The following is a 17139-nucleotide window of genomic DNA, read 5'->3' on the forward strand; positions in this document are numbered from 1 at the left end:
ATTACATACAGTCCTGACTTAAAAACTTGGTTAAAATAAAGAACTGACAAATCTCTTCAAAATTATTTTTGCTTAAAAGAAAAAGACGAGAAGAGGACAAGTTGGACAGATATGTCTTAAACCTTTAATGTCTTTTGATGTCCATAATAAATCCATCTTTGGAAAATTCTGTGTGCCACCTTTCTTTTCCTTAAATTAAATTTTAGTTTGGTAATTTCTTTTTTAAATAAAATTAATGGCTGCTCAAAATGCAGTAATATACTACATATATTTGGTTATTTTTTACATTTATAAGATGATTTGACTTCTTAGAAACTGATAATGGAAGTTTGACCTAATGTTTATATCTTGACTACTGTAAAGTCTGCAAGACTGATTGTTTTATGCCTTGATTGTTTTTTGTTGTGGTATAATTCTCTGAAATTTCCATTTTTCTGCAGTTTCCTTATGTATGTTGGATTATATTCATATCTCACATGTATTGCATTTTTTTTTTCATTTTTTTAAGCACTGAAAAAATTGACTTAAAATATGATGTGCTTTACATTTAGTAGAATGGCAGTTAATTAACATCAGAAGATAATGTTGAATTTTGTGGATTTGTCTGGATAGAAAAGGAGATGTTAGCATATTGAATAGATATGTTCAATAAATGGGTTGTGGTGCACAGTCCTGAGAGACAATGACGTATATTTAATTATCTTGGTCTGTGTTGCTGATTACTAGAATCTATTTTCTTATCTATTTTTATTGTATTTCTGAATTATAAGTGGATTGCAAGTAATAGAACAGATTTTTGAAAGTTCGTTTCTTTAAAGCAGATTTGATAACTTTAGTTTGACTTGTGAGCCTACATTGATTAGGTATTGGGTGAAAGTAAAACTCCTCAAACTCAGCACAGTTTGGTTGTATTTTTAAGTTGGCCTAACTTAGATGCTGCTAATTTTTTTATCCACATATTTAAAGATGTAGGCAGACCTGGCCTATCTTGGCAGTGCTTTGATTTTTCTCCCAATTTTGATATTTGAAAGAAGCAAGTTTATCTAGCACTGTCTTTTAGAGTTTTATCCCATTAATGCAAGTATTCAGCTATTAGAACCTTTTCAAGGTAGTAGATATTTTTATTACTAGTATGAGAGACGACTATTCAGATGATGAATAGGGAATGTTTGAACCCCAAAGTCAGTGGACAGGTTCTTTGAATGGGATCCTTAAATGAATGTGAATCCAGTAGAGTGGTTTGAAGATATAGGTGATAATTATGTTTCTTTATACGTTTGAGAAGGCAGGTAGCAGCGTTCTCCACAAGCTGGAGTCTGGAGAGCAGGCATTTCACGAGGCCCTAGAGAAGGGAATTACATCAGTCAAAGAAAGAAGAGATGTAAGTATGGATGAGGGTTTTCCTTGAGTTGAGGCAGCTGCATATATAGGGCAGGTTAAGAATAATGTATGAATAGAAGAGAGTGTTGATAAGCAGGTCAGGTTGTCAAGAAGAGGATCAAGAAGACCTTTTGAAGATAAGTGTGGGGCGAGAGCATTTTTATCCAAGTTTTTAATGTTCACTGTTACTCAAACTAATTTAGTCAATTCTTACTGCAGGAAGTTACATTGGGAGTTGGGAGGTGGGGAGAAGAAAAACGCAAAGGTTATTTTTCATGTATTATCTTTGTTTATGATTATTGGTGAGAATACTAGAGAATATCACTTAATTTATATAAAGTTCATTGAATTGAATATAATATAGTCAATATAATTGAGTATGAAGCTTTTGTAGTTCCTAAGAGCTGTTGACTATAGACAAACTGATTTTAAAATGTATGATGCAGTATTTTAAAATAGCAGTACCTCTGTACCAAAAATGTGCGGACTGACTAAATATTCATCTGTTCTCAGTTTATATAGCCATCTTTAAAATTAAAAAAAATGTTCTGTTGTGCTCAAGCTTTTATTGATCAACCCCGGTAATTCCAATTTTATACTTCTGAAGAGTATTTTCTTGCCAGTTTTTTTTTTCTTTTTTTTTGCTTGGGTTACCAGGTAGATAATTAAGTACATTCTCGACTTTCAGTAATTTATTAAATATATAGATTGAAAAATGGGTCCAATTTTCCATTTGGTCCAATTTAAAAACTGATCTATCATTAGCAAAATTCACCTTTGTGTATAAATCTTACCTCTTAGTAACTGCTTAGGCGAATAGTTTTTCAGTCTTTTTCATTACTATTATATGTAAGCGATGGATGAAGGATGTTACTTATAGAAACTTTCTTCACAAAAAATGATGTTACTTATAGAAACTAGGATCAATGCTATATAGAAATAAGGTAATTTCAGTTATAATGATAACATTCATTGTTTATTATGTATAGGCACTGCGGAAGAATTTACATATATTATTTAATCCTTTTAACTAGCCCTCTGAGGTCAGTAGTTTAGTATTTCCATTTTATACATAGGCTTGGGGAAGTTAAGTAAGTTGTCAGAGATAGTTAAGGGTACATAGGGATGCGAACATAGATCTTTCTGCCTTCAGAGCTTGGCTTTTAAGTACTTAGTATATTCTATTGAATGCATGTAATCTGTATTTGTTAATTAGGAGTGTGGTAGAATATCACAGTGTAATTACCTTTTTTTGGTTGAAGTTTTACTTTCCAAGAGTATTCTAGCAATTATATTTGCCTGTCCATAGGAAAAACACCACTGTTAACTCTAGTGGTAAATTTATTCTAGGTATTTCCAGTGCATTTGGCTAAAGTGGATGAACGTATACTTTAACTGCTTGATGTTTATAACAACTAATAATTTATAAAAGATGTTAAGACCACTTATGGCTAGTTTCTTTGGATATCTTTCAAAATATTTCTCATATGAAACTGTTTTGTTGGTTTTCCGTCTGTAATATTCCACTATCTTTTCTTTAGAGTCGTTACTTACTTATTTAGTCAATTTGTTAATGAAAAGTGTTTTATAGCCCTTGTCAGAAAGAGAATTATAACCTTCACTTGAATTCTTCTTTGTTGTAAGGTACAGTCACTTCTTGAAAAATGCATTCTGAATCATTTAGAAATTAGCCGACATTTTCTAAAGTTATTCCAGCTTAAAGCATAATTTCTGTGCCTTTTTCTCTACATTTTTTAAAAGAAATCACTTGTTTAATGAACTTGAAAATTGAAAGCTCAATTAGAAGTTTTTGTAATTATTAGATTTACAAAACTGATCGATTAGGAAATGAAGCTTTCTTAATGTTAATTACAGCGTACAGGCTTTTTCAGAGTTTGCAGTCTTACACATATTCCTAGTAATATGCTAATGTAATCATTACTTTCTACTTTAAAATGTTATGTTTGTCTGGTTTGCAGCTTTATTCTAATCTGGAAAAGTTGGCAATTACTTACTGCATAAGAGAAATTGGTCCTAGGGAATTACTGCATAAGAGAAATTGGTTCTATGAAATGAAGTAAAAAATGTGTTTAAAATTTTCTTAGAATAGTTTATCTTAAGTCATGTCAGTTAATTATCAGTTTCATTAAATTTTAATTCTCAATTTCCTTTTATTTATATAGGTTAATGAACTTTCTGAGGAAGAAGAGGAAGATGAAAAGCTGGAACATATAGAAGAACTTCCAGAAGAGGGTGCAGAAAAATCAAATGACATGCCAGAGGCAGTACAATTAAGGATGACTGAAAACATCCTAGAACCAAATAGTGTTACAGCATCAACAAGGTAGTATTTCAGTTAAAAAAACTTTAACTTTTTTAAGCATTTCATTCTAGATATAGATTCACTCAAGCACTAAATCATACAAATTGTAAAAGTATGTGAAAGATTGGTTTGTATATGGAAAAGAGCAAAAAAAAATTTAAAGAAGCAACTGTGCTAACAAATTTTCAGTTATTAGCTTGTATACCTTTCTTTAAAAATATAATCTCTTACATATATTTTTTCTTAAAGATTGTTTTTGTATTATTAGTATGTTAATTGTGTTGGGTAAAATTTTTAAAACCTTTGGAAATAGAATTGAAAGTGGTTGAGTTAACTTGTAAATTTCCAGCTTCCAGGCTAGAACTAGGTTGAACTAGGTTGTAAGGATAGAACTCTGTGATCCATTAAGATAGTACTTTCTAATCCTTTTCATGTATGAAGTGATATTTATATGGCACAGTGGGCAAACTTGATAAATGTAGTAATATGGAGGCACTGTTTAGGAAGCTTTGGAGACTACAAGAACTCCTTGTGCAGAGCTCTAGGTTTGTTAAATTGTCTGTTAATACTCTATAAAGCTCCACAGTTTACTAACTATTTATGATGAGGGGGACAACTATATATTTAGGCTATTAGGTGTTCTTCATCAAATTTGTTTTCAATAGAATGGTGGTTAAAAAGCAGAAGAAATAACAATTTAAGAGTCAGAAAACAAAATGTCATTTAAAAATAAGTAGTAATATCTGGGGGAGGAACTATTCAATGTCATTTAGAAATATTATAAAGTAATTTAAAATGTATACTGCTAATACTATTGTTACATTTCTCTGTAGGTCTTTAGATCTTTATGTTATGTACAGTTTCTTCAAAGGCGATTGTGATTGTTGTTAGAGATTAACATCTTTATTCACTCTGCCCCTGATTTTATGTTTTCTTTGTGCTTTTCTGTGTTTACATGATCTTCTAATTTATTTTTTGATGGCTTCTTAACTATAGTTTAATTACATATTAAGATATTTGTGAACTATATGTTAAGATACTTATATCTTAATATGTACTGTCATTCTTTTTTCTGGACATTTTGAGTTATTCCAGCCAGCTTGTCACTTCTTTTCTTAGGCCCTTTTTTCTTTGTTTTGAATTATTTGGGTAAATTTATTAGGCTCTAAGAGTAAACTTTTCTTTGGCTTTTGATAAATATTTCTGGACTACCTAAAAGACATAGCTAGTTTACATTGTTATTAGGAATATTTTCTTGAGGACCTGAAAACAGTAGGTTTACATGAGTGTTCTTTATTTTTTTAGAGTTATGCTCTCCAATAAGGTGGCTACTAGCTACATGTAACTATTTAAATGTAAGTTTAAACCAATTAAAATTAAATGAAATTTAAAAATTATTTCCACTGTCGTATGAGCCACATTTCAAGTGCTCAGTTGTCATATGCGATTGGTGGCTGCTATGTTGGACAGTGCAGACACAGAACATTTTTATTATAACAAAAACATTTTTTGGATAACACCAATTTAGAGTAATAAATTTGTTAGGTATTTTTATTTATTTAATTAGCAAGGGTAAATATTGTTTCAAATGTATGCTAGTAACAGTTTCTTCTCTTTAATCATCTGTCTGGTTATGTGGAGGATCCGCCTTTCCTCCAACACAATCATTTTTAGATGGATTCATTGGAGATTTGGTGGTTTTCAGGCCTCCTTAATTGCAAGTCGTAGAAACAGACCTCGGTTAAAAGGAAAGAGAAAGGGCAGTTTATTAGAAGGAGGCTGGGTAGGTTGAAGAGTTAAAAAGAAAAACAGATAAGAACATGGACAGCTCTGGAGAATTTAGTAACACGGTCTTTACCATGCAGCTATTGATATGAGTTATAACTATCTCTTTCCATCTGTCATTCTGCTCAAGATCAGATTCCTGTGGAGTGACATGGGAGAGAGTCTGGCCTAAATTGGGTCAAGTATCTAGTTCCCAGGCCAGGGTAGAGCTGTTCACTGTAATTTATGCATCACCAAGACCATTGGGTAGAGGAGGAGCTAGTTTGCTACAGAAAAATAGTGCTATTACTAAAAGAAAGGGAGGGGTAGGGCTATCAGGCAACAAAAACAGATGTGCCTACCACAGTGCTCTTCTAGATTTAGTGATGATATTTATAAATTTCAGTTAATAATTATACATTAACCTTGCATTTTAGTTTTGGCTAATTGATTTTATATAGGTTAAAAATACATTTTTTAATTATCCACTTTGGATGAAAGAAAGGGGAAAAATATCCCTAGGTTGCACAGGGCCTATCATATCGGGAGCTTTAATGTATTTATTTTTGAGCATAAATGGATACTGTATTGCATGAAACTGGAAATTGAACTTTTGATAAGCTAATTTTTCATCTTTTTGAGTTTTTCTATGAAGTAGTTTGCAAATATTGGAAGTATTAGGTAGCCTACTTTGTATTTCTTTTCAGATATAGCTGTAGGAGGAAGACATGTTAAAAACATAAGAGATATAAACATTTAGTGATAGTTTAAAATAGCAGTTCTCAGACTTCATTTGGTCTCAGATGTTATACCCTTAAAAATTATTGAGGACTCCAAAGACCTTTGTTAATGTTGATTATGCCTCTTTACATTTATCATATTATAAATTAAAATGGCATATTAAAACTGCTGGGGGTGTTTCTTTGTTGAGTCGTACTTTGGAATACATTTGTATTTGTAGCTGAAATGTAGGTATTTACAACCTGACTTTTTTTAATTGGTAAATTCCTCCTTTATGAGTTTTTAAGTCAGTGATTCTCAAACTTTTTGGTCTTGTGACCTTGTTTCACACATAAAAATTAGTGAGGACCCCAAAGCTTTTATTTCTGTGGGTTATAGCTATTGGTATTTATGAATTAAATATTATGAATTAAAACTGAGAAATTTATTGTTTTAAAGTTATTATAAAGCCATTTCAGGTTATTGTAAAAGTTTTTAATCATAAGTAACAATGTTTTCTAAAATCTTTAAAAAAGTAAAGGTGAGAAAGTTTTTAGTGGCATTGTTTTATGTTTTTACAAATCTCTTTCATGTCTGGCTTAATAGATGACAGCTGGATTCTTGCATTTGCTTGTGCATTTGATTTGTTGCCATACTTTTTTGTTGTTGAGATATGTGAAGAAAATTTGGCATCATTCCAGTATGTTGTTGGAAAAAGGAGAGAATTTATGTAGCTTTTACAGACAATTATGAATGTTCTTATTTGACAATACACCAAAACTAGATACATAATAGTTTCTTAAAGTTTATTTGTAATATAGAACCTGAAATCATATCTGAATTTTGCATAGTGTAATCCATTGGTTTGTCATGTACTTTGAGAGAATCTTTATCCATGCTTGATTTGTAACATGGTATATTAGTCATTTGGAAAATACTGCTTCACTGACTTATTTAGATCTTCAAATGATGATATAGGTATAACAGAAGTTCACATTCTTTAATATTACCACTGAATGTATCAAAAATATAAGTTTTCCAAATTCTAATTTTTGCTTGAAAACTTAAATTTGGTAAGTATTGTCATTTGTTTTTCTTGAAGTGACAGTGTCGTTTCTTTTTGAGAAAACGACTGCCAGATATTTAGGTTGGAATAACCATAGTTTATTTGTCTATTTTTCAAATAAAAATGATGTTTCATGATAAAAGTTTAGCTCTCAACTCTAACAAGACATGCATTATACTATGCTATGTAGCAGAAGTGTTTCACATGTACTTCCTATTTTGTCACACTAAATATTGAAAAGAAATGTACTCAAGGGCTGAGGTAAAATTAATAATTTCTACTGCTTCATCAAGGACTAGCTTCTTTTTAAAAAAAATTTGCAAGTGATTGGTGATGAAGATTGCAATGCCATGGTATGGTTTGGTACCACTTGCTTGGACTTACGTTCAGACCCCAACCAGTATTTTCTACCATTGATTTTGCATCATCATGCAAATGTCAGCACAGTGAAAAAGGCAAATGTTATGAAAATAGTTTTGATTTTTTGGTTCACAGAGTACCTTTAAGTTGAACCAGTGGTATAAATATTTGTGTGTGAGTTATACTGATTGGTCTCTTTATATATCTGTTATTTCTATATATTGTTTGCCATTAACCATATTTGGTTAAGATTTGAGCTGAGTTCAGCATGGAAAAATGGTGGGGTTTGGGGTAAGGTACCCCAGGGTGCACAGAAAGCAGAAGGTTTAGTTGCTTCCAAGCCTCACTCTTATCCATGAAGTCCATGGAAATCTCAATTGCCTTATATCTTTAGATGAAAAAAATCTTGCTTTATATCTACATATTTATCTGTAATTTAGCTTTGTATATTTAAATATACAACTTTAAGGGGAATCTTTACCTTTAAAAAATTCAAAGAGGTAGGAGAGTTCTGAAAGAGTTCTTAACTTGTTTTCCCCCTGTGCTTCATAATCTTTTCCCTAGGCTGTATTGGAAAAGTTTATTTCAGCTTGAAGTTTAGTTAATTTTAATTTATGCTCATGCTTACAGAATCACACATCAAAATACAGTTAAATAGCATTATTATAAAGTTCATTTAAAGTTGTGCTTTTAATGTCTTGATAAGTAAAATAAGACTTGGAATTTAGCAGGAATAAATATTACATACTCTCTTTTGGGGCTGTTAATGCTAGGGCTTCATTTTTATGAATTCATTGGTTTCTCCTGGTTCAGTTTTAAGTGTAATGCAGGAAAGGGTGTAGTGATTGAGGAAGAGCTCTGAGTTTAGTATTTGGAGACTGGTCTCCATTCTGTGGATGCCTTATTATTGAGGAAATGTGCCTTCAACTGGCTACTGGAGCATAAGAAGTATAGTACTGTAGTCTCTTTTTATTGATGGTTTTGCTTCCACAGTTTTTAGTTACCCAGGGACAATGTAGTCTGAAAATATTAAATTTCCCCAACCATCGACATACCTGCTCTTGACATCCAACCATTGACCTCATTATGGCTCGATGATCTTCCTTCTGACATATTATCAGAAGGTCAGTAGTAGCCTAACACTATGTCACAATGTCTGTCATTCACCTCACTTGTCATCACATAGTCATTTTATCATCTCACTTATCATAAAAAGAAAGATGAGTACAGTACACTAAGATTTTGAGAAAGACCACATTCACGTAATTTTTCTTACAGTATATTGTTATAATTCTATTTTATTTCATTAATCTCTTACTATGCCTAATTTAAAATTTAATTGTAGGTATGAACATATAGGAAAAAAACATTGCATACATAGAATTTGGTACTGTCCACAGCTTCAGGTATCCACTGGTAGTCAGCAGTTATTTTCTTGTCTTTATTAATCAGAACTCACATCCTTATGATACTTATGCTATTTTGCTGCTGCAGCAGACGCATGACTATATTGATAAATCTTTTTTACAGCCATAGGTGTGTGTTAGCCCTGGTTTGTGCATAAGTGCTGTTTACCCACAGAACGTGGCCGAAGTCTGAAAACAAAGGAAAAATTCTTTGAGATCTGAAAACTGAATCAGCCTTTTGTCTTTTAGAAGCTCAGAACAAAGTTAGACAGTCATCTTTGTAGCCTTGTGGGTGATAGTCTGACTCATAAAGAACAAAATGTATTTAATTTGTTTATTATGGCTTTTCAGGGTGAGGAGAGGGTTCTTATTGAAAAGAACTATTTATTTGATTGTTTCAGTGTATTCTTCAGGGGTAAAGAATCTTTACTGTTATACTAATAATCTAACTTGCTGATCATTACTTCTATATATTTATATCTGTAATATATAATTTAATTCCAATAGCATTTAAAAGGGGTAGGAAACAAAGATCAACTGTCCTGCCTACCCATCTAATCTAAGACCATCAGAACTTTTGCTCTTTTTTGGCTTCTTTGGATAACTGGAAAATCTTATTAAAATTTAGTCTTTTTGGAGGCTATATATATATATATATATATATATATATATATATATAGGTTATTGTTTCTTAAATTTATTAGTATGGTTAAGAATCATTAATGGTCCTTGTTAAAAATGTAGACTTGGGCCCCTACCTCAGAGGTTTGGGGAGGGACCGGGGAATGTACTTTTTTAAAGCTTTTTTAAAATTGGGAAATATACATACAGAAATGGGCATAAAACAAATGTATAGCAAAACAAGATGGTAAAAAGCAAATATCCATGTAACCACCACCCAGATCTAGAAACAAACACTAACAGCATCCCAGTAGCTCTCAGTCCTTTCTCCCCACTAAAGGTAAGTACTGTGCATACTTTAAGGCATCGCTTCCTTGTATATTTTTGAACTTTATATAAATTGAATTTGACTATATGTACCTTTTTGATCCAGCTTCTTTCACTAACCATTGCATGTGAGATTTATCCATGTCATCGCATGCCACTGTGATTTGTTCATTTCATTGCTTAAAGTAATTTAGTAAATGATTGATTATACCACAATGATCTGATGTACTGTTGGTGGACAATTGAGTTGTTTTTGCTTTTTGACTATTGTGAATAACATTCTTGTGCACGTCTTCTGGTGCACACACGCATACACTGGAAGACATAAACCTGTCTTTCAACTTAAGTAAATACTGCCAAATTATTTTCCAAAACGCTTACTTCAGATTATACCCTCACTAAACAGTTTGTGAGCATTCACATTCTTGTTAACACTTGGTATTAACTATTCTGGAAGATGTACTTCGTTGTCATTTTAATAAGGTCTGTACCCTTTTCGTATGTGTACCGGCTAATCCCTTCTTTTGTGAAATGCCTTTTCAAGTCTGTTTCCCGTTTTTCTTTTGGATTGTCTTATTGAATTGTAGGCACCCTTTTAAAATGTGTTGTAAGTATTTTTTCCCTGTTGTATGTTTCCTCTTTCATATGGTGTCTTCTGGTAAGTAATTTCTAATTTTAATCAAGTTTCTTTTTTTCCCTTGGTGGTTAATGCATTTTGTGTCCTGCTTAAGAAATCTTTTTCTAAATATATTCCAGTGCTATCTTCTAAAAGCTATTTAAGTCAGTAATCTCCCTGGAATTGATTTTTGTCCCTGGTATGTGAGGAGGAGCCAAGTTACCTTTTTCAATATGGATACCAAATTGTTTCAGTACTCATTTTTGAAAAGACCATCCTTCCCCTGCTTTCTATAGTGCCACCTTTGTTCTGAATCAAGTATATATGCATGGGTCTGTTTCTTTTGTGTTTGTCTATTCTTGTGCCAATATTTTCTTATTTATTTTGTCTTTATGGTATTTGGATAGGGTCCAGGGCTGCAGTAAAATAACCCTGTCAGTCCCAGAGAGTCTCATACAGGAAATCCATGGATCACATCCCTGTCTTATGGGTAGTAAGAATGCTCCCAAATTCTGGTTTAACCTTTACTAGCCTGTATGTATAATTATAAAAACACATTTATTAAATGTAGCCATTTTGATACAGTTGCACACATTTATGCACATATGAAATACTTTCTCATGGTACTTCCTAATTTTTATGAATATCAGTAATTTCAAAAGGTCCAGTGACTGTACTCTAGTCTATTTTATATATTTCTGGATTTCTTAAAAATCTTCAAATATAGTAAAAATTTAATTATATACTCTAGATGGTAGATTTTAAGGTGTTTATGTATGGTTTTTTAACTTTTCTGTATTTTTGAAAAAATTTTATAATAAAATCAAAAAAATAATGTTCCAAAGAACTTATGATGTAAGTTTTGTGGTATTTTTAAAATTTAGGTTGGAATTTGGTAGACTTGATAGACTCTAGATAGAGTTGCACATGTGGAATTTTTGAGTCAAAGACATGCATATACTTTCAGGGTTGTTTTAAAACACATTGCTAAGTTGATTTCCATCTGAGTTTTACTAATTTACCTTCCTGCCAGCAACATGAGTTTCAGTTTTATAACCTTTATATTACAGTATATTAACATCAGCAGAAAATATATATTTATATATTAATTTGATCTAATCCTTATTTTAAATTTGCTTTTCTGATTATTTTTGTTTATTTGATTCTTTCCGAAGTGTCTTATGTCCATATATCTACTAGCATCTAATCTGATAAATAAGGGTGAGAAAATTCCTCTGAGAAAATAAGTAGATGACTAACAGTGGCAAATATGAAAAAGAACAGAGAAGATAGAAGCTCTATTAAAAGTTGAAACATGGTACAAGTACAAGGCTTTAGTAACAGGCCGATGGACTAAGTAGTTGGGAATTAGAACTTTTTGAGAATTTGGTATAAGATGAAGTTTGACAGAAGTCACAAATTAAATCATAAAGAAGGGTGTTGATGTATAAATTTTCTTCACTTCCTTCAACATTCTACACTGTCAGTGAATTGCAAGTAGGTGTTAAAATAGCGGGGTGTAGGGGAGAGGGAGAAAATATGTATTTAAGGGCCTTTGTGTGAGAAGGTAATTTCTTTAGAAAATTAGAATCATGCTCTGCTAGAGATGAACGTAAAACTTAGAGTATGCTCTCCTGGTTGTGTCAGGGTGGTGCAAATGTGGCAATTTCCAGCACATTTTTTAGTAATTTAGTATTGAAGAAATTTATATCTAATTTCTTTCTTTGATTACAGTGCCCATATGTCTCCCATCAGCATCTTACCAGCCTCTGCGGAGTAAGTAGTATACTTTAACAAGACAATTAAAAAAACATTTTTTAATATTACCGAACCATAGAAATGAAAATCATGTATTTATTGTGCTTACTTTGGAGGAAAGATTGTATATAAGGCAGTGAAACTAGTTAGTATTTTATGCACTTCAATAGGAACAAATAAATAAGGAACACATTTTACTAATGTACAAAATAAAGATGAACTTTTGATCTTTTAAAATGATTGAAAAATGTCAGTAGAGTTTTTTTTTATTGTTTTCTTTAAGAAGTAGACCTCACATAAAAAATACAAACAATACCCTTACAAGTTGTTTCTTTTATTTAGCTGAGTGTTGGTAAATTATTTTGTTTTATAAACATACCTTTGAAAAGTCTGTTTAAGTGGCTTTTTGTATAGTAGTGAGGATAAATTATTGGGACAACTAGTCCTTCCCACTTCAGTAGTGATAATGATATTTTGATTAATTTGTATAATATCTGGGCAAATTCCATTTTAAAATTTAAGCTGGTATGTATTTCTTTTTACACTCTAAGCTACCCATTTATTTTATCTTATTATTATTATTATTATTATTATTATTATTATTTTATTTTTTTAGGCAACACAACTCTTGCTTGACCTCACAGATTGCAAGGACCTTGCCAGCTTACAATCCCTTATTATATTTTTTTATGCCCACGGCACCTGATCTTCGTAGGTGGTCTCCCATCCAAGTACTAACCAGGCCCGACCCTGCTTAGCTTCCGAGATCAGACAGGATCGGGCTTACTCAGGGTAGCATGACTGTAGACTACCTTACTCATTTAAATACCATAATAATTTGTTTTACAGGTCATAGGTTTTAACATTTGTGTTTATATGGTTAAATACCCAGTTAGGGTGACTGCTTCTCACTAAAATGTGTTCTGTTTTGTAGTATTTTAGAAAGAACAATTAGAGCAGCTGTGGAACAGCACCTTTTTGATCTGCAGAGCAGCATAGATCATGATCTTAAGAATTTACAACAGCAAAGTCTGGTGTGTAATAATGAAGCAGGAAGTATTAATTGTGATGGAGAAGGATCTAATAACCAGTAAGAAACTTTTAAAACATTTTACTGTTATTAAGAGTTATAAAGTTGATTTATCTTAAAAAAAAAAACATTTTTACTTAAATATTTTTACTTAAATAGTCTTGGGGATTTCTGAAAGTCATCGTGTAAATTAACTGTATGTACTTGTATATAAATTATATGTACTTACATGACATTGAGAATCTCATAAATTACCTATTAAGTCCAACATAGCCATATTTTCCTCCTTGAACACCAGATAGTTAGTTTACCTTTACAGACTTCATTGTATGAAAAGTAACTTAAAAAAAAATTAGACCCATACTCTTTGCAACAGATCGTCACACCAGGAGAGAGATGCAGAGATCTAAACAGGTAATTTACAGAGACAGTAGATTGATATCATTCCTGGTGCATGATGTCATTGATTGAAATGATGAATAGAATCATCCTTTGCTATTTAAATTGTTATCCCTTGCCACCAGTCTCTGCTTACCCTACATGCTTTTTTTTTTTTAGTGTAACTGTTAATAGTTGATTTTGTATAAGTTAACAGTATCTCAATTAGTGATATATGATGTTACTTCACTCTTCATCTGACTTGTTACCCCTAAATGGATGAAAGCCTCATCTCCTTTCCTATTACCTCAGCCTTGCTCTTTAGGATATGGGTGCCTACTCTGAGACTGTATGCAATGATTTCATAGTTTTCATTTATTAGTTTTTATTTTGGGGACAAATGAGAAAGGTGTACCCAAATTTGGAGGAGTCATTGGAAGGTAAAAAAAAGTAGATGATTGGATAGAGTGTTTTTTGTTTTTGTTTTTTGTTTTTTTAAAGAATAGATTTTTAAAAGGCCAATATGTCTAGTACACTAGAATAGCTATTAAAATGAAGTGAAACAAAATTAATTGGATGTGAAAACCAGTAGTTGGAATATGTTTAAGAATACCATATGTACAACTGTAGGTGTGCCATGTAGTCTGCATGGATGGCATCATCAGCCTGCAGCTCTTTGTGGTAGCCCTGGTTTATGTGCTTTGAGAGCATGGTTAGAATTGATATAAAATCTCTAGGGAGTATTTGGGTTGAATATGATGGAAAAAAGCACTATCTAAAAGTTAGACGAATGGGAAAATGTTTTAAAGGATGTAATATAAGCAGGTTCCTTAGAGTTTGTCCTTAGCTTAACTGGATATCCTGAAAACTTAATCCATGCTCAGACAATATCTTTTTTTTTTTATTTTATTTTTACCACTGAGGAAGTAACCCATGTTTTATCAGTGGTCGTAGTATCATCTTTGTAAACAAAAAATTCCAAATTATGTAAGATGGGAAATCTGCAGTAGGTCGCTATTCCTTGTTGTACTTAATAAGGTATTGGATGCTATGATGTCTAGTGCTGGACTTGTATTTTAATCAAACAGTTCATTATTATGATTGATAGTGTGCATTTATGAGGGAAATCATTATTTTGGCACATAAATTATTTTCAAAACCATTCATTTGCTTTTGAAATTTTTCAAAGGGGATAACAAACAAGGTAGATTCCCCACAGCCTCCCATGGAGAGAAAAAATAAATTTAGCTCATTTAATGATCCAACTTGGCAGGAAAAAGGAAGTGTAGCTTTTTATGAGAAGGATACATTTTTCTTTAACAAGTGAAAGTTTCAGATCATCGTTGATATTTATTTTAAAGGCATTACATATTTGACATTTGGCCTGATTTGAGTTCTTAATCTTCATTACTAGGGTTGATATTGCTGTTGATATTATTAATGCCAGTGAAAGTAACAGAGACTGTTCAGAACCTGTGGCTAGCACTAATTTAGACAATGAAGATATGCAGCAGGATTTTGTATTTGAAGATGAAGAAAATAACCAGGTAAGATATGCAGAGACTTAAAAAAATCTGTGTTAGGTGTGCTAGACATATAGCTCTGATTACTTCATGTGTTTCTTTGTTATCAGAAGCCATAGTTCACTATTTTTGCTAACACACATTTGTCTTGATTATATATCTTGAATGTAGTCCTCTACATTCTCTCAGTAGAGGTCAAGAATCATCCTCGGATAGAGAAGTGAGTATAAAAATGCCTTATTTTAAAATATTTTCCTGGAAAGAGACAAATTACAATGTCAACTGAGGTAGTTGGTTTTATGATTGACTTCTGTTCTTTTAAAAGCTCTTCTTTTTTCCCAGGTTTTTTCCTGAAGAATATGGGATCTTTTCATAATTAGAGAAAATCCATGAACATCATCTTAAAAATAAATTATTTTCACTGTCACAGTTGTTAGTAGTAACATTGTTTTTAACATAATTTCAGTAAATGTAAAAGCAGCATATTTTTAAGACATTTCAAAGTTGAGTTTTTAAGGACACTTTCTAAGATACTTAATTGATAAATTTTCTTCAGAATGTTTCATTCCAAGCCATAAAGCAGATATAATAAGGAATTTAGTCAGTGGATTGAGATTTGTATTCTAGCTTTGCTTCTTAATAGCTGTGCGACTTTGGCCAAGTTACCTAATTTCTGTAAGCTACTCTGTTCTATAGAAAGTTTCTATAGAACTTTCCCATGTTTTTTAGGAAAAAATCTGGGAAACGAGAAGAGCTTTTAAAAGAACAGTGGGTGGGTGGGTAATATCTGTGTTAGGAGATAATTGTAAATATCAGAAGTATAAAATTATTTTATAAACTGGAAAACATTTCACAGAAATTAAACTGCTGTTGTTACTTTCAGTGACTAGATTTGTATATTGCTTATTTATTAATGCTATTAATTCCACTGGTATTTTGGATTAAACTCTTTTCATCTATTCACTGGTATTGCTTCTGTATTCATCTCTTTGCCCTTCCCTGGACTATCAATTTCTGCCTGTTTACTGGATCATTCCCATTAGTGTTAAATATTTATACTGTTATTTCTTCGATGTTCAGCAGAAGAAAACCCTCTTTGACCCTTTATTTGCCTACACCCCTATTTTTCTTCTTCCCTTTATAATAAAATTACTTGAATGAATTGTCTGTGTCTGTTTTCTTTAATTCTCTCCTTCCATTCTCTCATAAATCCACGTCAGGCAACCTTTTGCTCCTACTATTTCTCTGAAACTGCTCCTGTGAGTCACCAGTGATGTCTGTTGTACCTTTTACTTGACCTGAGAGCACAGTTTTATTCAGTTAATTTCTCCCATTACCTTGGTACATTTCTTCACTTGGTTTTTGGGATATCTTACTCATCTAGGGTTTTTTTCCTACTTGACTGGCTGCTCTATCCCTTTGCTGGTTATTTTTCATGTTCTGAACCTCTGAAATTTGGAATGGCCCAGAGCCTAATTCTCAGATTATTTTCATAATTTTCATTCACTCTTCAGTAATTTCATTTCATCGAATGAGATAACATATGCTAAAGGTTTCTAAATTTATATCTCCAATGCAGAACTCTCAAACTTTAAATTCCTAGATCTAGCTGTTGTACTTAACATTTCCATTTGAATATTTTATAAGCATCTTAAACTTAGCACTGCACCAAATTGAATTTGTAATCTTGTTGGCATATCTGCTCTTCCTCTTGTCTTTAAAATCTCATTAAAGGGCTCTTTCTCCTTAATTATGCACAAGTCAAAAACCTTGGTTCCTTTTTTCTTTCTTTCTTTCTCACATCCAGTCGTTTCCAAAGTCCTGTTGGCTGTATCTTTAGAGTTTATCTCAGAGTCTGACCCCTTTT

The 17139-nt window shown here is 32.0% G+C and overlaps 1 protein-coding gene and 1 pseudogene across 4 annotated transcripts in view; one reads left to right on the forward strand and one right to left on the reverse strand.

The window, feature by feature from the left end:
- FAM13B (family with sequence similarity 13 member B) overlaps window positions 1–17139 on the forward strand; it is an 80579-nt gene that overhangs the window by 20150 nt on the left and 43290 nt on the right. For 2 of the 4 annotated variants that reach the window (XM_016160612.2, XM_016160613.2), the window contains exons 7-11: window positions 1286–1381; window positions 3564–3724; window positions 12318–12359; window positions 13276–13431; window positions 15164–15296. In XM_016160612.2, the coding sequence (XP_016016098.1) occupies window positions 1286–1381; window positions 3564–3724; window positions 12318–12359; window positions 13276–13431; window positions 15164–15296 (588 nt within the window). The remainder of the gene's footprint in view (window positions 1–1285; window positions 1382–3563; window positions 3725–12317; window positions 12360–13275; window positions 13432–15163; window positions 15297–17139) is intronic. The other 2 variants (XM_016160614.2, XM_016160615.2) reach the window with 1 other exon arrangement.
- LOC118605968 lies at window positions 13032–13150 on the reverse strand (annotated as a pseudogene).

Source organism: Rousettus aegyptiacus, unplaced genomic scaffold (assembly GCF_014176215.1).
Source record: "Rousettus aegyptiacus isolate mRouAeg1 unplaced genomic scaffold, mRouAeg1.p scaffold_m13_p_7, whole genome shotgun sequence".
Classification (NCBI taxonomy): Eukaryota; Metazoa; Chordata; class Mammalia; order Chiroptera; family Pteropodidae; genus Rousettus; species Rousettus aegyptiacus.